The 24,324-nt window shown below is 40.6% G+C and overlaps 1 protein-coding gene across 1 annotated transcript in view; it reads right to left on the bottom strand.

Annotated features, from left to right (window-relative positions):
* Positions 1-23,710, bottom strand: part of PPM1L (protein phosphatase, Mg2+/Mn2+ dependent 1L) — a 577,710-nt gene extending 554,000 nt beyond the window's left edge. Inside the window, exon 1 of the mRNA XM_003422197.4 lies at positions 22,666-23,710. Coding sequence (XP_003422245.1) covers positions 22,666-23,064 — 399 coding nt within the window. The 5' untranslated portion in view covers positions 23,065-23,710. The remainder of the gene's footprint in view (positions 1-22,665) is intronic.
* Between the last annotated feature and the right edge of the window lie 614 nt (positions 23,711-24,324).

Genomic DNA, 24,324 nt, shown 5'->3' with positions numbered 1-24,324 from the left:
CTCATAATAACATCCTGGACTACTTTGCCTCACTCAGTCTTACCTTCTGTTGCACCCCTACACAAAACTCTGAACTGCAGCAAATTGGTCTCTTCATTATTCCCTGAATACCCAATGGAAACACATGCCCACTGCTGCATCTTTGTTAACTCTACCCCATCCTGCCTGAGAGACTTATTCTTCTTCCCCACAGATGTGTACTGTCCTTATTTCAAGGCTTCCCTCAATTTCCACCTCTTTCTCAGTCATGCCAACTTTGCATAATAATTCCCTCCTTTGAACTTATGGCCTTTTACTGACAATAAAGCATTTTGTGTTTTTGTTCATTTTTAAAGGTACTTTTCCTCTTTAAGAAGCTCTGCTGCTGTAGTGGTTAAAACCTAGAGCTGCTAACCAAAAGGTGGGCAGTTCGAATCCACTAGTGCTCCTTGGAAACCCTACGGGGCAGTTCTGCTCTGTCCTATAGGATCTCTGTGAGTCGGAACTGACTCGACAGCAATAGGTTTAGTTTTTTTTTTGGTTTTGGTTTCCTCTTCGATCAGAGTTCAAATTCCTTTAGTGTTGTATCTCTAAGTCTTTATGTTTTGCTCAACCCTGTTCCAGGTGCTTAAAAAAAACAGTTGCTCTTGAGTCAACTCTGACTCATAGTGACTCCATGTGTGTCAGAGTAGGGCTGTATTCCATAGAGTTCTCAATGGCTGATTATTCAGAAGTAAATCACCAGGACCTCCCCCCCTTTTTTTATTGTTCTTTAGGTGAAGGTTTACAGAGCAAAGTAGTTTCTCATTAAACAATTAATACACATACTGTTTTGTGACATTGGTTGCCAACCCCGCAACATGTCAACACTCTCCCTTCTCGACCTTGGGTTCCCCATTTCCATTTGTCTGGCTTTCCTATCCCTTCCTGCCTACTTGTTCTCGCCCATGGGCTGGTGTGCCCATTTAGCCTCGTATACATGGTTGAGCTACGCTTATTATTGTTTGTTTTATTGGCCTGTCTAATCTTTGGCTAAAGGGCGAATCTCAGGAGTGACTGCAGTACTGAGTTAAAAGGGTGTCTGTTGGCCATACTCTTCGGGGTTTCTCCAATGTCCATCAGATCAGTAAGTCTGGTCTTTTTTTAATGTGTGTTTGAATTTTGTTCTACGTTTTTCTACAGCTCTGTCTGGGGTCCTTTATTGTGATCCCTGTCAGAGCAGTCAGTGGTAGCCGGTCACTACCTAGTTGTGCTGGACTCAGTCTGGTGGAGGCCATGGTAGTTGTGGTCCATGAGTCCCTTGGACTAAGTTTTCTCTTGTGTCTTTGGTTTTCTTCATTCTCCCCTGCTCCAGAGGGGGTGGGGTCAATAGACATATCATAGGTGGCCACTTACAAGCTTTTAAGACCCCAAACACTACTCAACAAAGTTGGAGGTAGAACATTTTCCTTATAAACTATGTTATTCTCCAAGACCATGGTCCCTAGCCCTCAGCCCAGTAACTCAGGGGCCCAGGGAGTTTGGATGTTTCTATGAATCTTCTGTGACTTTGCCTTAGTCAAGTTGTGCTGGCCGCCCCAGTATCATGTACTGTCTTACCCTTCCCCAAAGTTAACACTCACCCGTTGTCTAATTAGTCCTTTTCCCTCCCTACCCCTCCTCTCCTTGTAACCATCAAAGATTGTTTCTTTCTGTATATAAACCTTTTCATGAATTTTTATAATAGTGGTCTCATACATTGTTTGTCCTTTTGTGATTGCCTTATTTCACTCAGCATAATGCCCTTCAGAGTCATCCATGTTGTAAGATGTTTCGCAGATTCATCATTGTTCTGTATTGTTGCATAATAATCCATTGTGTGTGTGTACCATAGCTTGTTCATTCATTCATCTGTTGATAGTACTTAGGTTGTTTCCATCTTTTTGCTATTGTGAATAATGCTGTAACGAACATGGGTGTGCATATGTCACACCTTAGAAACAAAGATGTAAATTTATTAAAAATCAAAGGATGGAAAAAAATGTATCAAGCAAATAACTACCAAAAAAGAGGAGGAGTGGCAATACTGATTTCAGATAAAATAGACTTTAAAACAAAATTCACCATAAAAGACAAAGAAGGGCACTATATAATGATTAAAGGAACAATCCATCATGAAGACATCACCGTAATAAATATCTATGCACCCAATGACAGGGCTCTAAAATACATAAAACAAACTCTAACAGCACTGAAAACAGAAACTGACAGTTCCACAATAATACCAGAAGACTTCAACATGCCACTCTTGGTAAAGAACAGAACATCTAGAAAGAAACTCAGCAAAGATACAGAAGAGCTAAAGGGCACAATCACCCAACTTGACCTCATAGACATACATAGAACACTTCGCCTAACATCTGCAAAGTAGACATTCTCTTCTAATGCCCATGGAACATTCTTCAGAACAGACCACATCTTAGGACACTGAGCAACCCTCAACAAAATCCAAAACACTGAAATAATAATAAGTATCTTCTCTCTGACCACAATGCCATCAAAGTAGAAATTAACAACAGGAAGAGTAAGGAAAAAAAAATCAATTACATGGAAACTGAATAACACCCTGCTTAAAAACCACTGGGTAATAGAAGAAATTCGAGATGGAATAAAAAAATTCCTAGAATCAAACGAGAATGAAAACACATGATACCAAAACCTTTGGGACACAGTGAAGGCAGTGCTCAGAGGTCAGTTTATAGCAATAAATACACCAAAAAAGAAGAAAGAAACAAAATCAAAACATTAGCAACACGACTTGAACAAACAGAAAGAGAGCGGCAAAAGAAGCCCATGCCAACCAGAAGAAATAATAAAGATCAGAGCAGAAATAAATGAAATAGAGAACAGAAAAACAATAGAAAGAATTAACAAAACCAAAAGTTGTCTCTTTGAAATGACCGACAAAATTGACAAAACACTGGCCAAATTGATAAAAGAAAAACAGGAGAGGATGCAAATAACCAAAATAAGAAATGAAATGGGGGACATTACAACAGACCCAACTGAAATAAAAAGGATCATAACAGAGTGTTATGAAAAACTATACTCCAAATTTGAAAACCTAGAGGAAACGGACAAACTTCTGGAAACACACCACCTACCTAAACTAAAAAAACTAAAACATCTGTGAAAAGAAATGATGGCGAAGTTCAACATCATCAGTCAGGACAAGGCCAGGGGCCAACTGCAGAACATACCATCAATTGCTCATATGCACGTTCAAGCTGAAACTGAAGAAAATCAAAACAGTCCATGAGAGCCAAAGTACAACTTTGTATATCTTACCTGAACTGAGAGACCATCTCAAGAATATATCTGAGACACTGAACACTAATGACCGAAGACCAGTCAAGTCGTGGGCTGACATCAAGCATATCATACGTAAAGAAAGAAAAAGGTCATTGAAAAGACAGGGAAGAAAGAAAATATCAAAAGAGATGTCAGAATAGACTCTGAAACTTGTTCCTGAATCTAAAGTAGCTAAAGTGAATGGAAGAAATGATGAAGTAAAAGAGCTGAACAGAATATTTCAAACAGTGGCTTGAGAAGACAAAGTAAAGTATTATGATGAAATGTGCAAAGACCTGGAGATAGAAAACCAAAAAGGAAAAACATGCTTGGCATTTCTCAAGCTGAAAGAACTGAAGAAAAAATTCAAGCCTCCAGTTGCAATACTGAAGGATTCTATGGGCAAAATACTGAATGATGCAGGAATCATCAAAAGAAGATGGAAGGAATACACAGTGCCACTGTACCATAAGAATTGGTTGTTGTTCAACCATTTCAGAAGACAGCATACAATCGAGAATCGATGGTATTGAAGGAAGAAGTCTAAGCTGCACTGAATGCACTGTCAATAAACAAGGCTTCAGGAAGTGATTGAATACCAACTGAGATGTTTCAATAAACAGATGCAGCACTGGGTTTGCTCACTCATCTGTGCCACGAAACTTGGAAGACAGTTACTTGGCCAAACAATCGGAAGAGATCCATATTTGTCCCCATTTCAAAAAAAGGGTACCCAACAGAATGCAGAAATTATCGAACAATATCATTAATATTACATGTAAGTAAAATTTTGCTGAAGATCATTCAAAAGTGGCAGCACTACATCAACAGGGCACTACCACAAATTCAAGCCAGATTCAGAAAAGGATGTGAACTAGGGATATCATTGCTAATGTCAAATGGATCCTCGCTGAAAGCAGAGAATACCAAAAAGAGTTTACCTGTGTTTTATTGACTATGCAAAGGCATTCAACTGTGTGGATCATAACAAATTATGGATAACATTGTGAAGAACAGGAATTTCAGAACCCTCAACTGTGCTCACGAGGAACCTGTACATAGACCAAGAGGCAGTCATTTGAATAGAACAAGGGGATAGTGCGTGGTTTAAAATTAGGAAAGGTGTGGTCAGCGTTGTATCCTTGCACCATACTCAATCAGTATGCTGAGCAAATGATCCAAGAAACTGAAATATATGAAGAAGAACAGGACATCAGGATTGGAGGAAGACTCATTAACAACCTGTGATATGCAGATGATGCAACCTTGATTTTGGAAAGCAAAGAGAACTTGAAGCACTAACTGATGAAGATCAAAGACTACACCCTTCAGTATGGATTACATCTCAAAATAAAGAAAACAAAAATCCTTACAACTGGACCAATAAGCAGTATCACAACAAACAGAGAAAAGACTGAAGTTGTCAAGGGTTTCATTTTACTTGGATCCACAACCAACACTCATGGACCGGCAGTCAAGAAAATCAAATGACACACTGCATTGGGCAAATTCTCTGTAAAAACTTCTTTAATTTTTTTAACTTCTTTAACTTCCTAAAAAGCAAAGATGTCACTTTGAGCACTAGGATGCTCTTGTCCCATGCCATAGTATTTTCAACTGCCTAATATGCATGTGAAAGGTGGACAATGAATAAGGGAAGACAGAAGAAGAATTGAAGCATTTGAATTATGATACTGGCAAAGAATACTGACTATACCATGGACTGCCAGAAGAAAGAACAAATCTCTTAGGGTCAATACACCTCAGAAGTATAGCCACAATGCTCCTTAGAAGCGAGGGTGGCGACGTACTTTGGACATGTTATCAGGAGGGACCAGTCCTTGGAGAAGGGCATCACGCTCAGTAGAGGGTCAGCGAAAGAGAGGAAGACCCTCAATGAGATGATCAACACAGTGGCTGCAACAATGGGCTCAAGCACAGCAATGACTGTGAGGATGGCGCAGGACCAGCCAGTGTTTTGTTCTGTCAGAAACAACTCAGTACAACATCATAATATCTAATAATCAAGGGATGAGAATTCTACTGAACTTGACCAATAAATGCATTACCTAAACACAGGAGATAGGAAAAAAAAAAAAGAACTGTTATGATATTTCTACATTCATCAGTTGAATTTACTACACTAAACACACTAAATTCTAAATATGCTAGGCAAAAAAAACCACCTTGCTGCTCTCACAAACACTCAGGCTCCCCGTTGTTACTTTTCCCAGAAAAGAGAAGAGCCCTGAGTTAGAAAACTATTCACCAACAGTTTCTTAAGACTTGTTGGGGCCCTAAAACATCAAATATACACCTCAGCTCCCAGGCAAAACCATCCGAAAATAAGAATATTTACCTTTTTCTAAAGTCCTCTAAGCTTACTTTCTCCCATGTCAGGGTCATACACCTTACAGCAACATTCTCTGATGAGGCTACTAAAGTGCGGAACTAGGAATGCTCCCTGGCTACCTTCTCTGATTCCCTTTGTCACTTGTGTGGCCCATCCAACAACCATTCCCACTTCCCCTTCCTCCTAACTAACAAAACTCTAGTCTTGTTCAACTTCCTAGACTGTCAAGTGTTCCAGAGGAAACTGGACTCCTCCCCAGATACAGGGAAAAGCTGCGGGGGGGGAGGGATGGCGGTTACATTATCATGGGCCGGAGTTAATCATGGTGATCATATTCCCATGGTCAAGTCATTTGTTCAGGCTGGACATGGGAAACAACGATAGCCTAGGAGATGTGAGAGATTGCTTTTAGGTAAGTTTTCCTCAGACTTAAAAAAGGAATAGTTCCTTTTTTGTGTCTCTGAATATAGTTATGCAAAGATGATTGCAGCTGTCCTATGTCTTACATCTTGCATCCATAAGGTATTATGCAATCTCTGAGACACTAACCAGAGCCTTCAAGTCACTGAGCTGCTCAATCAGGCAACCCTGAAAACACCCACCTCCAGGCCTTTTGTTACATGGGATTAAAAAAAAAAAAAAAACTTCTGTCTCTTGCAACCAAAAACTTACAAATAATGCACCATCTAGATGTCCAGTTAGAACTTCGTCCACTTAGGCTTCTGACAATGGACATAAAAGACAAAACCAACCAATCTGTAAAAACAGAAGAGAACATTGCCAAACTATCTTTTTCAAAGAAGAGCTATTACTGACCACCCAGAAACTATTGTCTTTGGTAGAAATTACCTTTCATCTCCTTTTTTTGAGGTGGCTATGTCTCCTACAAATTTGATGTACTTATTTAATATGGGGGGATGTTATAGTTACAGTAATCTCACTGACCTAAAAATGGCAACAACCAAATCCTAATTTATCTCTCTCTATTGGGGCCAGGCTAAGAGAAATAGGCTTAAATCAAGGAATTGAGTTCATGTGTGAAGATGAATTTCCTGAGAGAAAGGATTATACAGAAAAGGTTCTCCAGAGATAGTGTGGAATCTCCTTGATGAAAGTCTTTAAAAACACATTATTCATGTAGCTGTGAAGCCTTAGAGACTACATTTCAACTATATGACAATTCAAGATCTCTGCCAGTCATATCTAAAAGGAAAACATATCTTCTTTCCAAATTTAGAAAGGCATCTACGTATTAAAATAAAAGAGAAGTAAAACTTTTTAATCCCAAACATGGGACAGTCATATTTATTATGTACCTATTTAAACCTGTTGTCATAGCAAACTCACTTCATTATTCTAGGGGACAAAAAGGTAAACAGTATGATCAAAGGTTCTACTGTCTCAATTTCCATAAAATCCTGACAGTAACAGACATATTTGTCTAGAAAATGTTCAGTGACTAATTTAACTGAAAGTTAATTTACTTAATTAAAAATAGAAAAGATAGCACTTGTTAGATTTTTTTTAATAATATACACTTATCAGAATATATCAGCTTCTGCCCTATGGCAATTCTATAACTAAGGAAATATTTTTTTTAAAAACATGGAACTTTTATGTTACAAACTTTACTGTTCAAGAGTAGTGCTGAGTATGTACTGTCCTATTAAAAATACAATTAGAAATATTTAAGATTTACTGCTACAGGGCATTAAAACCCTACTCACAATTACAATGACGAAAACCTGGGATATTAATGTTGAAAAGTAAATGCAAATTAAGTGTTCATTTCTTGAGGGAAGTCACAAGGTTTGCTAGCATGATGTGCAATGGATAACTGGTCTTTGGTTTAGCAAATAAGACACGTACTTAGATCATCTGTCAACTGCTCACACAGTTAGGTGCAGGAAAAGGAGGGCAATAATGATGGATGGTATGGTAAAAACTGTGTGTCTCAAAAAACACTCCATACTGCTATGGCACCTTTCACTTTTGTACAAATTGGAAAAAGACATTCTCTCCAAGTGACAGCTGACCCACAGATGTCTGGCTTGGGGAGCTTACATTTCTTTTGTATTAATTAGAAAAAAGTACCTCTCTACCTGGTATCACTGTACAGTGTATATCTTGCATGATTGTACACGGTAGCCCTGTGCCATAGCTGACAGAAACTCCTTTATTGTCTAGGAATGGAGGGAAAGTCTCATTCTTAACAACTAGTCAGTTACTAAAAATCCGCTGCCATCAAGCAGATTCTGACTCATAGTGACCCTATGAGATTACTCAATTACTAGCCCTCCCTTATTTTAGGAAATTGAAAGGCAACTAAGGTTGGTTCCATTAAGTTGGACCCTATTCTCAGTAAAGAGAAAAACAGAGACATCAGTTTATCAGTATACATGATTTTTGTCTACACGAATGTTTACTAAAAATACTTTATACTTTTCAAGGGAGGGCCTATACCAATTTAAAAAATTACAAAAGGTACTACAGTTCCATTAAGGAGCCCTGGTGGCACAACAGTTAACTACTTGGCTACTAACTGAAAGGTTGGCAGTTCGAACTCACCCAGCAGCACCACAGTAGAAAGACCTGGCAATCTGCTCCTGTAAAGATTACAGCCTAGGAAACCGTATGGGGCAGGTCTACTGTGTCACATGGGCTTGCTATTAGTTAAAATTGAGTCAACAGCATCTAACAACAACATAGTTCCGCTAACTACAAAACGAAAAGTAACGTCTTCCTTTGCTTATTTAAATTTTGCCTTTGAAGGTTTGTATTAAAAACATTATAACTAACCCTCGCCAGAGCTTGGGCATCAGTTAAGGATGCCTCAGAGAATAACGTGTAAAGTAGCCTTCTGGAATGGAAACACGGAGTAGCGTCTATTCGGACAAAACCTATCAACAAAGTATTATAAATAAATTTTAAAATATTCTGCTTCTTAAAACTACAGTTATTTACATATTAGAAAATTATGTCCGCCCTCAAAAGAAAACTATTAGTGCATCAGGATAAACAGAAATTATGCAAACACATATACAACCCTATACACCTCCCCTAATATCAAGCCTTTCTTTCCTTAAAGTAAAATAAAACATTATAAATCATCTTTGTATATTGCGACTGGCTATGTTAACACCATTACAACTTCTGATGCAAGACTTCCGTTGACCCAAAAGGCAAAAATATTAGACAGTCAATGCACCGGCACAGAGATTCTGCCAACAAAGAAGGGGCACGTGGAGGAGTGGATGAAAACATTTGTTTCAATGTGAGTTTTTTGTTGTTGTTGTTGAGAATATATACAGCAAAACATACACAAATTCAACAATTTCTACATGTACAATTCAGTGACACTGATTACATTTTTCTCACCCTCCTTTTCTGAGTTGTTCCTTCCTCATTAACATAAACTCACTGTTCGCTAAGGTTCTTATCTAACCTTTCAAGTTACAGCTGTCAATTTGATGCCATATAGATAATTCCTAAAAGAGCGTAATTCTCAAGGCAGACTTTTCTAACTAATCAAGCTAAGCTATAATTTGGTTTTAAGAAGACTTCAGGGGATATTTTTGGTTTAAGGTTTAAAGATTATCTCAGTAGTATGACGAGTTTAGCCTCCATAGCTCCAGAAAGTCTGATGTCCATGAAAATTTGAAATTCTACTCTTCACTTTCCCCCTTTTGATCAGGGTCCTTCTATGGCGTCATTACTCATAATGTTCAGTAATGGTAGCTGGGCACCATCCAGTTCTGGTCTCCTACCAAAGGAGGCAGTTTGTTCAGAGGCAATTAGCCACACAGTCCATTCCTCCTATTCCTGAACCTCCTTCTTCCTCTGTTGCTCCAGGCAAATAGAGACCAACTGTTGTCCCTTGGGTGACCACTTGCAATTTTTTTTTTTAACTGTAAGACTTTCTCAGATAATTATAAGATCCACCTACCAATGTTTCCAGCATAGGGTTTTCAAGGACAACATCACATGTCACAGGGACACAACAGTCAGAGACCCACACAAGAAACCGAAAGTCCTACTGAGCAACACAAGAACACCAGGCCATGACCACTTAACAATGCACTTTTTTGCCCCTGTTTATGGGATTTGTAGAGCCGCAACTTGAAACTGATAGCACAGGCTTTGGAGATAGGTAGATCTACGACTGAATTCCAGATTCAAATCCTAGTTTTACCACCTATGAGCCTCACAAGACCTTGGGCAAATTACTTAACCTCTCTGTGCCTGAATTTCTAGATCCTTAAAATGGGAATAACATAGGATCTACCCGATCAACTGCTATAAAAATTAAGATTAGATAGTATATATAAAGTATTTAGAACACTGCCTAGCATATTGTACACACTCGGTAAATGTCAGCCATTATTATTATTATTACCAATAACGGTAGTTTATTTCCCCTTCAAAAATAATCCAAAACCCAGGAGAAGCACAGAAATATTGCAATGTTATTTACAATGGTAAAAAGTTAAAGAAACCTAAATGTTCATCAATAAGGAAGCAGTTGAGTAATTTATCAGGTATCTTTTCAGTAAAATATTATTTCATCACTAAGCATTTTAGAAATATTGAACATATAATAAAGAATTTTGGAGCAAATTAACAGTGTGTTTACAGGCTTATACAAAGTGGAAAAAAACTAAGATAAACTATATGTACATTGTTTTAACTATGTAAAATCACATTTAAAAGGCATATTAAAAAACATGTGCATTTGCATAGTCAATAAAACACAGGTAAAAATATTTCTGGTATTTTCTCCTTTTAGCAAGGATCCATCTGATATCAGCAATGATATCCCTGGTTGCACAGTGTAAGGATAAACATATAGACCAATGGAACAGAGTTGAGAATCCAGAAATAAACCTATACATCCATGGCCAAATGATTTTTGACAAAGGTGTCAAGTCCATCCATTCACTGGGGGAAAAAATAGTGTCTTTAACAAACGACACTAGGACAACAGGGTCTCCACATGCAAAAGAATGAAGCTGAAGCCATACCTCACACCATATACAAAAATGAATTCAAAATGGATCAACGACCTAAATATAAGGGCTAAAACCAAAGAATTCTTAGAAGAAAACAGGGACACAACTTCAGGCAATGTATTCTTAGATATGACACTATCTTATTTATCTAATGCTATAACAGAAATACCAAAGTGGATGGCTTAAACAAACAAAATCCCTCACAGTCTAGGAGGCTAGAAATCTGAATTCAGGGCACCCGCTCCCCAGGAAGGCTTTCTCTGTCTACTGGTTCTAGGGGAAGGTCCTCATCATCAATCTTCCCCTGGTCTAGTTCCTTCTCAGCACAGGGATCCCAGGTCCAAAGGACACACTCTGCTCCCAGTGCATCTTTCTTGGCAGCATGAGGTCCCTCTCCTCTCTGCTGGTTTCTCTCTTTTATATCTCAAGAGATTGATTCAAAATACAACTTAATCCTATAGACTGAGTCCTGCTTCATTAACATTACTGCCACTAATCCTGCCTCATTAACATCACACCTGTTAGGATTACAACACATATAATAATCACATCAGATCATGAAATGGTGGACAGTCACACAATACTGGGAATCATGGCCTAGCCAAATTGACACACATTTTCGGAGGACACAATTCAAACCATAACAAACACCAAAAGCATGAGTAACAACAGAAAAAATAAACTGAACTTCACCAAAATTAAAAACTTTTGTGTATCAGGAGACATTATCAAGAAAGTGAAAAGACAGCCTACAGAATAAGAGAAAATATTTGGAAACCATATATGGAAGACAGCTACCTGATCAACAAACTGGAAGAGAACCATATTTATGCCTATTCCAAAGAAAGGTGATCCAACAGAATGCGGAAATTAAAGGACAACATCATTAATATCACACACAAGTAAAATTTTGCTGAAGATCATTCAAAAGCAGTTGCAGCAGTGCATCAACAAGGAACTGCCAGAAATTCAAGCCAGATTCAGAAGAGGACATACAACCAGGAATATCACTGCTGATATCTGATGGGTCCTGGCTCAAAGCAGAGAATATCAGAAAGATGTTTAGCTGTGTTTTACTGACTATGCAAAGGCATTAGACTGTATGGATCATAACAAATTATGGATAACATTTTGAAGAATGGGAATTCCAGAACACTAAATTGTGCTCAAGAGGAACCTGTACTTAGACCAAGAGGCAGTTATTTGAACAGAACAAGGGGACACTGTGTGGCTTAAAGTCAGGAAACATGTGCATAAGGGTTGTATCTTTCACTATACTTATTCAATCTCTATGTTGAGCAAATAATCCAAGAAGCTACACTATATGAAGAAGAACAGGGCATAAGGATTGGAGGAAGACTCACTAACAACCTGCGTTGCTGAAGCCAAGAGGACTTGAAGCACTTACTGATGAAGATCAAAGACTACACCCTTCAGTACGGATTACACCTCAACATAAAGAAAACAAAAATTCTCACAAGTGGACCAATAAGCAACATCACGATAAACAGAGAAACAACTGAAGTTGTCAAGGATTTCATTTTATTTGGATTCACAACCAACACCCATGAAAACAGCAGGCAAGAAATCAAAGGATGCATTGCACTGGGCAAATCTGCTGCAAAAGACCTCTTTAAAGTGTTAAAAAACAAAGATGTCACTTTAAGGAATAAGATACGCCTGACACAAGCCACGGTATTTTCAATCACCTCATATGCATGCGAAAGCAGACAATGAATAAGGAAGACCAAAGAAGAATTGATGCATTTGAATTATGGTTTGGCAAAGAATACTGAATATACCATGGACTGCCAGAATAAAGAACAAATCTGTCTTGGAAGAAGTATAGCCAGAATGCTCCTTAGAAGCGAGGATTGCTAGATTTCATCCCACGTATTTTGGACATGGTATCAGGACCAGTCTTTGGAGAAGGAAATCATGCTTGGTAAAGTAGAGAGTCAGAGAAAAAGAGGAAGACCCTCAAGGAGATGGATCAACACAGTGGCTGCAACAACGGGCTCAAGCATAACAACTGTGAGGATGGTGCAGGACGGGGCAGTGTTTCATTCTGTTGTACACAGGGTCATTACGAGTCAAAACTGAAGAGTTTAATATCCAAAATACATAAAGAACTCTTAAAATTCAACAACGAAAAGACTAACAACTCAAATAAAAAATTTGCAAAGGCCTTGAAGAAACATTTCTTTAAAGATATACAAATGACAAAATGCTCAACATTATTAGTCATTAAAAACCCAGTGCCCTCGAGTTGATTCCAACTCATAGCGACCCCATTAGGGAAATGCAAATCAAAACCACAATAAGATTTCACTTCATAGCCACTAGGATGGCTGTTTTTCAAAAAAAAAGGAAAATAAATGTTGACAAGGATATGAAAAAATTCTAACGCTCATTTATTACTGGTGGGAATGTAAAATAGTATAGCCACTATGGAAAACCGTTTGGTGGTTCTTTAGAAAGCTAAACATAGAATTTCCATAAAAACCAAAAAGCAGTTGTATCAAGTCATTCTGACTCATGGTGACCCCAATGCGTTTAAGTGGAGAACTGTGCTCCACAGGATTTTCAATGGCTGATTTTTTGGAAACAGATCACTATATCTTTCTTCCAAGGTACTTTTGGGTAGACTCAAACATTCAACCATTCAATTACCAGCCGAGCTGTTAACCACTTGTTTCAACCAAGAACTCCAGAATTACCGTTAAGATCCAGCTATTCCACTCCTAGGTATATTCCCAAAGAAATTGAAAGCAGCAACTCAAATAGACACATATACACCAATGTTCACTACAACACTATTCACAATGGCCAAAAGGTAGGAACAATCTAACAACAGATGAATGGATAAACAAAATGTGGTATTTACACACAACGGTGTATTATTAGAGAGACCTGGCAGCAGTAGACAGCACACTGGACTTCCCAGTCCACTGAGAGAGAAAGCTGAGTGCCTTTGGGCAGAGGCCTATGACCAGGAAGAGGGGTGCCTGTGAGCACAGCTGTCCTGATGGAAGAGCGGTATCCTTGATTGTTCCTGAGCCTGAATTATAACCTATTACTTCCCCAATAAACCCCACAATCTTGAGTACTGTCTTTGAGTTCTGCGTGGCCATTGCAATGAATTATTGAACCCGGCAGTGAAGTAGACAGTTCAGTGGGAGGGATGGTTGGTATCAGAATTGGTAAAGGTGGTGGAGAGAGGAGACATGTCTGACCCCTGCCTCATAGGAATCAGCCTAGGGCTGTGGATGTTTTTTTTCTTTCTTTCTTTTTATTGTGCTTTAAGTGAAAGTTTACAATTCAGGTCAGTTTCTTATACAAAAACTTATACACCTATTGTTATGTGACCCTAGTTGCTCTCCCTACAATGTGACAGCATACTCCTCCTCTCCACCCTGTTATTTCCCGTGTCCATTCAACCAGCTCCTGTCCCCTTCTGCCTTCTCATCTCGCCTCTGGACAGGAGCCGACTATTTGGTCTCATGTATCTACTTAAGCCAAGAAGCACACTCTTCATCAGTATCATTTTATGTCTCAGAGTCCAGTCTAATCTTTGTCTGAAGAGCTGGCTTTGGGAATGATTTTAGTTGTGGGCTAACAAAGAGTCCAGGGACCATGTCTTCTGGGGTCCCTCCAGTCTCAGTCAGACCATGCAGTCTGGTCTTTTTACTAGAATTTGAGTTCTGCACCCCACTGTTTTCCTGTTCCATCATGGACTCTCTGTTGTGTTCCCTGTCAGGGCAGTCATTCATGGTAGCCAGGCACCATCAATTTCTTCGGTCTCAGGTTGATGGAGTCTCTGGTTTATGTGGCCCTTTTCTGGGCTTTCGATCTTGATTCTCCTTCCCCCCTGTGAAATTAGAGGAGGTCAGACACCTCCCCATGCTGTTTTTACAATTAGCCAGAAAGAGAAGTGAAGTTCTGATATATGCCACCAAATGAATAAACCTTGAAAACATTATGCTCAGTGAAATAAATCAGATATAAAAGAACAAATATTGTATAATCCCACTTACACAAAATACCCAGAATAGATAAAAGTCATCAAGACAAAAGAAGATCAGCAGTTACCAGGGGATGTGGAAGGGGGTATGAGGAGTTAGGGGGTAAAAAAAGACCAGCAAGTAATACACTAAAATCATAACAGTGGATATGTGATAGGATAATGAGATTTGCAGTGCCTGCTTTTCTTTTCTATATTTCCTATCATGTAGTTGTACCAATTTTTTAATTCACTTAATTTTTACATAAAAAAAAGTTACAAATTTATTTTAATATTCATTAGATGGAATTATGAAAATAATTAAACCACAAAAATATATTACTGTAATGATAAAAGTTAAAAAAAGAAATTAAGGATAAAACACATGTTTCAAATATTAGACATTCAAAGTAAAAATGTTATTTTTTAAAAACTGAGCCCCTAGTGAATTATGGGCCTATATTACAGTTAAAAAAAAAAAAAATTTTTTTTTTTTTATTACAGTTAGACAAAGCCCAGGGACCACTTACAGCTGAGATTGAATGAGCAATATTTTAATCTTAAAACCACTGTCAGGGAAATGAAATCATTTAAGAGAACTGAAGACATGGTCCTAATTTTTAGTCTTGGAAAAGCTTATCTTGGAAAACCTAAATTATTCCTGGTAACAAAGTGAAACAATAATAAATGCCTTTCCATTTGAACAAATCAGATATATAATTTATTTTTTCATTGTTTTAAAATATATCCATTTAGATAAGATATGAAAGAAACAATGTTTTATAAGAGCTGACTTGTAACTGGTCAACCAACATTTTAGGAAGCCCAGAAATATCTAAATATAAATGAAAAAGGAAATGACTCTGTAGTTAAATTTACTATTGTCTGAATTTGCTCCTCCACCCAACTGCCCTCTTTCCAGTTGATAATACCACACTGGAAACCCTGGCAGCAGTCTTATCACCTTGAATCTCCATCTTTACCTGTCTTTCAGAAATGGCCCACACCCCTGGCTTTCATCCTTATAGCTTTGGCTTAGGCTTCCCATTTGACATCCCCTTCCCCTACCGCCCCAGCTGACCCTTCTAGTCTTGAACAAATCAATCCTTTATAGGTTAGAGGAACAGCATTACTAAAGCATAAATCTTTTGCCATTCCACCGCTCAGAAATGTCTACAGCACACAGCCCAGGTTCCTCAGCGTGGCTTTCAAGATCAGTGCTGACAACATCTCTATCAGTATTTCTCACTCTTTTCTCCTGTGTATTCCCTAAACTGCAGGTAATGAGTTCTCAACTGTGGATCCCAGCACACAGATATATCTTGTCCACTGTATGTCATAATTTGTAACCAATAATGGCTCAATAACCAAAACTTGTGAATTAATTATTTATAAAAATAAACTAGAAAAGATACAAGTTCATTCCTATAATGTTTTCTCACCTGCATTAGACATGAGAATGGAACTGCTGCTCAAACACTAGGAAGTGCCCATAACACTGGGTTCACCATGGTGGTGTGTTATACGTAACATCGTTATGTGTCACAAGAGCCACAGTGGGAAGAGATGTTCCAAACCAATCTGCAAGGGGAGCAAACACCTGCATCGCTTCAAATTATGGCTGGCAATTAAATTTTAAAAGCCATCTTTCTGTTCATAAGAAGCAAACGGAGGAAGCAGAGAGACTCTAGAGGCAACCAAAGACTAGAAGAGGAGTATTTTAGAATCATCTGGCTCCATCAAAATGGAGACAGCTTCTTATTAGGGTAGAGGCCAAGAATTTCATTTTACTACTGTTCCACTGACAGTGCTGATATGAGGATTCCTTTTAAAATAAATATAGTAAAAACCTGCAAAAGCTGAACCTGTGTAAGGTAGAAACCTGTCAGAGAAGGAAAACTAAAATATTTTCCACTAAAACGAGCAACAGAAACGTACTAAGACTACACCCGGTCAAAGGCAGAAAACTTGAGAGACCCAGAAAAACAAGGCAGTCCCATTGAGTTCCGGCTCTCACAGGTTTCGCTGTATAGTTAAGTGAAAAAAAGTTAATTCAAAAAACAATATTAAGTATATCAAAATAGAGAAGGTACTCCAACATGGGAAAAAAAATATGACTGAAGTTGGGGAAAGCCTGCTCTAAACAAATGGGGCTACCTGCCTTTTCCAATTGTACCTGCATTTTCCTTCCTCTATAAAATTTCCCTTTTTCTCCCATCTGCAATATCATCTTCCCCTCCTTCCTTGACCCAGTCTCTGTCCACTGAAATGCTGCGATACTACCAAAATGTCTGTTCTTCCTCAAAACTATCCAAGATTCCCCCATGCTCCCTCAGTCAGGTCAACGCACTCTCATCCAGTAGTCTAACTGCATCTTGAAGCTCTATTTTTAAAAAGCTCATCTCGCCAACTAGATGGAATGTTCCCTGAGAGCAGAGAACGCACAGATTCATCTTTGGGCATCACACAGACCCTAATACTGTATGACTCTATATATGACTCTATATATGAACTGGGTTTTTTGTTTTCTATATATGACAGACTATGTATAAAACTTTGGCTTAACTAAACTGAATTTCTAAACAATCTGTTCAGAAGATGCAACAAGGTCAGCAGTCAGGATTACTACCTTCACCTACAAAGAGGTTCCTAAGCACAAGAAAGGGGTTTCATAGAACAAAAAAGAAAAGAAAAAAACTTTTTTTTTTTTTTTTTTTGCAGAAATCTTAATGTACCATTTTAAACTAATCTGAATTTTCTCTTAAACAATCAGGCATTTTGTCCACACTAAATCCAAAGGCCTCTTGAATATCAGTAATGTGGGAGTCAAATATTTACTAACAGCAGCTGTAATGTCTCAAAAGCAGATCATCCATTGTGCCACTCATTATTTATTCTGAACTATATCTTATTTCAGAAAAGATCTAATGACATTTACATAAATACATATACTAGAACAAGACAAAATGACACATACAAAAGGTAAAAGAGAAAAATGGGACATAGGAAAACTGAATGTAGGAAAGATAAGCTGTCCTGTGAGTGAGATTCACACACCAAACGAAACACTGGGTGACCTAATCAGTTGCATGATTCAGCATTCTTAAGGTAAAAACAAAAAGCTATCAGAGAACTATTTCTCCCTTGGTCCTAATAAAGAAGACACTATATAACATAATAAGTAAAAGTGTCAACAACATCTTTGCAGTTTATTTGTCAAAGAGCTTTCAAAGGCTATTCTTCATAACAACCCTCACAGGCAAATGGTAACACACAAGGCAATAAAGGCAAATTATGGAGAGGAGGGCAGGAGGGCCAAGGAAGAGGCCCAGGTACACAGTTCCCTGTAGGTCCAGATTTATCAGAAACAAATTTCATTCTGTCTAGACTAGCCTGGGATCCAGAGGCTTCAGTGCATCCACTGATCTTTGAAATTATAAACAAAATTTGATGTGCATGTGCATTTTTCCTGGGACTATGTCTGTAGTTTCACAATACTGTACTACCAAAGAAAAGAATACCCCAAGAAAAGTTAAGAACCACGGATCTAAAGAACTAGACTGTATGTATGTCCTTCAGACAACCCTCCATAAGCAGTTTCCTTCTGAGCTTCTGAGAAGTACTGAGCTTCAAGAACGCAGCTCCTGACAAGCATTTGAAGAACAGCTTTTCTGTGAAGAAAAATGTGGAGCTCTAAGCTTTAAGCATTGGCGAAGTTGTGTGTCAACTGTCAAAATACATGATCTTTAATACAGTAATCAACATACATAACACATAACAATCCATTCTTCTAGACACGTTTCAGCCATGAATATTGGCAAAGTTGCCACAAAAGATTGGTAATATTTCTTCCAGCTAGTCCTGGTGGCACAATGGTTAAGAGCCATGACTGCTAATCAAAAGGTCAGTAGTTCAAATTCACCAGCCGCTGCTTGGAAACCCTATGGGGCAGTTCTACCCTGTCCTATGGGGTTGCTATGAGTCGGAATCGACTTGACGGCAATGGGTATAGTACAAAAATTAAAAAACCCACCTTTTGCCTGTGAATTACAGATAAGCACAAAAACAACCATTTTCCTATAAAACATTATTGTTAAACTTTAAAAAATATAATCTTTCCATATCAACTGACAATCTGAGCTTTTGGGGTTTTTTTTAATCTTTTCGTTGTTTTAATCTTATGTTATACAGCAACACAATCACTTCCATAGCTTTAGACATACACATAGTCAATTATCTACTCATAGTATGGTGATTAGAATGTTTCAAGGCCTAAGGGCATCAAGTGAGGAAGGTGACCTACAGAACCACCAAGACAAGGCTTTTTAAGATGTCATCATCTAGAAAATATCATGGCCAGCTTGCATCTGCTGTCCAGAGAAATATCTTTATCAAAGATTCCAGAGTTGAATAAGAAGCTCAAGGGAAGTAACTCAGGCTAACCCAACCGATCAGAAGCTAAAGTACAAATCAGAATACCAATTTATTAATTAATCATAGAGATTATCCTTTTCATTAATCACTGCTTTCCCAGTCCCAGAATACCTAGGATCCTGATTTAGTAATCGGAAATGCACCAGAAGTTAGAACAAAGAGAATGAGAAAGTTCTGGGGATATCTAATGAATTATCCCTGTCCAACATATACCTTTCTACTGATCAAAACCGTGATGTCCATATGTAGAGTCTCTCTCTTAGATTTCAAACTTCTAGCTCTCTAGCTTTCTTCTTTCAAGTACTTTTCTCCATTAAGTCCTTCTCCAGATAGGGATAATACCAACAATGAGGATGCACCTTATGCACACTATTATCCCTATTTTTCAGATAAAGAAACTCCCAGATAAAGATGCTAAGCAACTTGCCCAAGGTCACACAGCTAGTATAAGGCAGAGCAGAGATTCAAACCCAGATCTCAAGTCAAAGCTTATGCTTCTAATCATGGAGTAAATGATCCCATTAAGGGTTCTTCCCCTGGGTCTCCCACCTCCCAGTCTGATTGAAATGTCCTTCCTCTGCGTTCCCATAATACCCTAAATACATCATGACTTAATTTTTGGTGTACAGTCTATCTCTCACAGGACTGAAACTTTCTGAGAATGGGGGTCATGTCTCATTCACCCAGAGTGCTATCTATCAAGGTAAGTATGCAAGCTAATTTGTCCAAGGTTTTAATACAAAAATCACCAAACCAAGGCCTCAAATAGCCATGTAGTCTTGGGAAGGTCATGACTTCTCTAGCCATTGGCATCTCTAAAAAATAGAATGAAACTGATGTACAAGGTGGCTCAGGTCCCTTCTGAATCTAAAAAGCCCTATGATTATAGATGGTCCCTATTTTGTAATGGCCTATCTTATTAGTCTGAATAATCAGAAATAAAATTAAACTTTTACTTATCTTCTGTACCACTCTACAGATAGTACACATACAAAAAACAGGATGTTCAGAAAAGGCTCCCTCTTTTCTGGAAGTAGATAACTGTCATCTGTACCAAAACCAAACAGTGGCACCTTCATCCAGCAAATGTTGAAGAAGCTAAACAACAGAAAAATAGAATTAGGCAGTGGGATTTTCTTTTAATGATCTATAAAAATAAGAGAGAAATTACCTAAAATTATTTGTTATTATTGCATTCCAAAAAGCAACTAAGTAACTTCTTTTTATAGCACTTCCCTTATCTTGCCCTAAGGCAAAGCTAAAACGAATGAACTGCCTGTGCCCTGTAAGAGGTTACAGAGAGAACAATTAATCTGTTTTTAAGGGTACTGATAATACTAATTATTTTTCAAACAGCAGGCTTTTTAATTTATATAGCACAATGAAAAGCATTTCATGGTTTGGCTACCAATGTTCATCATTTCCTTTATTTTAAAAAATGTAATGAAAAGCCGTGTATATCTAAAATACTTTCAGTTAAATAAAATCATCTCTATGTTCTTTTTCTAGACGATATTTACAGGAAGACACTATTGGAAATATTTCAACAGTTCGAACCCATCAGGCAGTCCTTGGAAACCCTGTGGGGCAGTTCTACTCTGTCCTACAGGGTCGCTAGTTTGGTTTGGTTTGAAACCTATTTGGATCTGCAGCTTTCGGGTTTTAGAATATTAACTTAAAGATTGTTTTTAACTACCCATTCGCTTACATAGGCTCAAAACAAGCCAATACATCACACCCAGAAAACTACAACCTCAAAGCTTCACAACATGAATATAACATCCACACCTTTAAATTAAAAATAAAATGTGCTAAGATTAAAAAAGATTATCCCCAGACAACAAATTTAATATAAAAATATATATGCTTATTGCACAATTTACAACAGTCTAGGCAAATAAAATGAAAGCCATAGACATTCTGACTCAAGCCAAAAAAACAAATCAGTCATTACACCGGTAACCTTGTCATTCAGGTATGTTTTCGCCCAAGTATGCAGCATCTCTTCCCTCGATTAACTTCACATTTTTCCCTACCAAGTGACCATACAGAGGGGAACCCCACACTACATAAGAGGGGACAAAATTAAAACTAATGAGAAACTTTCATTTTGAAAGACCAAAGAAAAGGCGGGTTGGGCGAAAGGGAGCTAGGTGAATGGAAACAGCAGAAACTGATTTCAGTTCTCCCAAATAAGGTTTCCTACTAAGTCTGTCATTCCTGGCAAAGTTGGTTTTCCAAGGCAGTAAATCTTTTGGAAAGATTAGCAGAATAGCAGGTGGAGTGCCTTTATATCAAAAAGAGAACGTAGATAAGACAAACAACTGAAAGCTTTCACAATGTACACCCAAAACAATGTCCCAAAAAACAAGCAAATGCTTGAAAGAGAATGACATCCCCTACAGCCCACCCAGAGACCCAAAAGGGTCCAGCAAATGGTGGGGGGGGGGGGAGGTTGTATAGGAGCAAGGGGGTGCAGGACTGGGCTCGGGTGGGGGTTGGGGTGAGGTAAGGCAAGAAAGTATGCTCCCCCACCTAAACAAAACTATGCAGCAATGAAACTGTTACAAACTGCTAAATTAAGAAAGATGGGGTGGCCTGGTGTTCTTTGGTGCAGGAAGGTCGAGCTACATTTCACACTTATCGGCCTTGGCCAATGCCATCAGACTAGAGCCAACCCTCGCCGGATTCTCCAGGAAACTTAAGCCCCATCGCGCACCCTGTGTGCCGCAGAAATGTGGGAGAGGGACTTTAACCGACTTCTAGCCCCCTCTCCTGCTCGCAGATGAACCCCAAAGGAGTCGAGGAGCGGGGAGACGTCTGATCTCCCACCGCGGTCCAAGGCACAGGGGTGAGGTCTGGGCACCGCCTCCTCTGCGGGAACTGCCACCTCTGCAAAGGCCAGGGGCACCTGGGTCCAGCACCGCGGTTCAGCTAAAACAAGGCGGGCGGCTAGGCGCTCCTGCCAACTGGCCATACTACACTTATACAAAGTTGATGGAGTTGGGAAGAAACGCAATTCTGTCCCTGAGGTTTCTCCCCAAAGTGAAGCCGATGCAAGTCACAGCTTCCTTCACTCTCACTGAGCCCCCACACTGCTCTGCAGACTTAGTCTCTTTTCCCCAATGGGGCATCAACGATATTTTCTTCCTTCTTTGTGCCAAAGTCAACCTCGAACCCTAGAACAGGGGCACTGAAGCCCAAGGCCAAAACCATTAATTCTCGCAGTTAATCCCCCGCAAAACTAGCAGAGTCATTTGTTGGGGTCTAGCCTTGGGAACCTCATAAACTAAGAGGCACGAAACAGGCTGTGGATGACTCTCCGTCCCCCAAATCGGACCTTCAGCCCAAGGGATGTGGGCACAGCAGTGTTTTTGGCAGCTTGAGCTACATTTGGAACGAATGACTTTGTCCAGCGCACCACCAGGTCACCACCACGCCCCTTGCACCCAAGGTCCTAGTCCGCCGCGCACACGACATACTGTTGTTTACACACACACACACACACACACACACACACACACACACACAGAAACAAAATCCCGGGGAAGTCCTACCTCGCCCCCGTGCCCGTCGAAGATTCCGAAAATGGACGGGTGCGTCTTGTTGGCCAGGTCCGTAAGGACTTCAAAGCGATCCTCCATGTGGTCTCTTCGGCCCTGTATGGAGTACACAGCCACGTTGTGGCTCTTGAACTCCCAGGTCTTGGAAAACTCGGCCTCGAGCACGTCGAGACCCCCAAGCCGATCGTTCTGCATGATCTCCGCCACCTTGCCCTTCACCATCTTCACAGCGTCCCGGCTAGACTTGACGATGGTCTTCACCTCGTCAGTGTGGAAGAAATAACTCCATAGCGCCAGGCTGATGCACAGCAGGAACAGCGTCTCGGGTCTTAACAAGAAGTAGCGCATGATGCGACCCAGCAGAGACAGCAAAGTCATTGTATCCTCTATCATTTATTACCGCTAGAGCCCCAACCAAAAGCGATGCGCGCCCCGAAGGCTCGCCGGGGCTCAGAACACTGCGGGGGCCGCCCGCAGGGACGGAGGCGGAGCGGCAATCGAGAACCGGGGACAGGGGTGAGGAGCCGAGCGGGAGGCGGACGAGCAGGCTGCTCTGAGCGGGCACTGCGAGCCGAGGCAGTTTCCCTTTTGTTTACCCGCCTCTGATGCTCTAGGCCAGCGTCCTGCGCACGGACCTCCGAACCCGCCACCCGCGCCGCCTCCCCTCCCCGCGCCCTTTTGTGAGGCAGCAGCTGCCGCGGGTACCCAGACTTGGCGAGAGCAATCAAGTTAAAGTTGCGGCCGGGCGGGTGAGCTGCGGTGGCCGAGAGAGTTCGGGGCGGCGGCTCCTGCGCGGTCCCTCCAGGGGTGCCCCTTACGGCTCCGGGGAGTGAGCAGCAGGTGAGGAAGCGCAGGGCGGGAGAGCTGGCGGGCGAGGGATGCAAGTCCCCTCGGCCGCCGCTGTAGGGGAACCCTGAGCTGGCGAAGCGCTCCAAGTCCTTCACACATTCAGAGAATAAAAGTTTTGCGGAAGCTTGAGCAGAGACGGGGGTACGGGGGCTCGATCCGCGCTTAGCCGCAGGCTGTTGGCCCAGCTCTGCCAGCCTCTCCGCGGCGCCTGCCGACTCCGCTCGGCTGGACTCGGCTCCGTTCGGCTCCGCTCACGCGCTCCCTCCAGGCGTCCAAGCTCGCGCTCGCCCCGCCCCTCGCGTCCGGGAGGCGCTCCCGCGGAGCAGTCAAAGGGTGGGGAAGATAGGCGACTGCCGGAGCGCGCTGCAGACCGGAGCGGTTCGGCCGAACTAAGGGGGTGAGCAGGGGTGTGTCCGCTCCCTAGTTCGCGCGGATACTCGTTCCTGCCTCTTATTTGGACTTCCAGGGCAATAGAATACTGACCATGGGTAGTCTTCGCGTTTGTTTCCCGGGAGCTGCTGGTGCTGGCTGTGATGGAGAGGGACGCACGTGAGCGTCCCCAACCTCTGGCAGGCAGCACGATAGTGCGGTCCCCCTCTCGCCAGGCATAAGGCAAGCGAGAAGGGACGTAGTTCTCCCAGCTCGCAAAGCGGCGCGGAGAGGATCGGGCGGCTGCTGGCGACTGCGTAGGTGCTCTGAGGCCGTGGTCGCTGCCCAGATCTCCCTGGAGGTAGAGGGCGGGTTTGGGGCATTGCAGCCTACTCGGGGCAAGAAAAACTCCGCCGAGAGGAGTAGGATACCCTG

The sequence above is a fragment of the Loxodonta africana genome, chromosome 23 (genome assembly GCF_030014295.1).
Source record: "Loxodonta africana isolate mLoxAfr1 chromosome 23, mLoxAfr1.hap2, whole genome shotgun sequence".
NCBI classification, from domain to species: Eukaryota; Metazoa; Chordata; class Mammalia; order Proboscidea; family Elephantidae; genus Loxodonta; species Loxodonta africana.
This window is presented reverse-complemented; position numbering and strand designations above follow the sequence as displayed.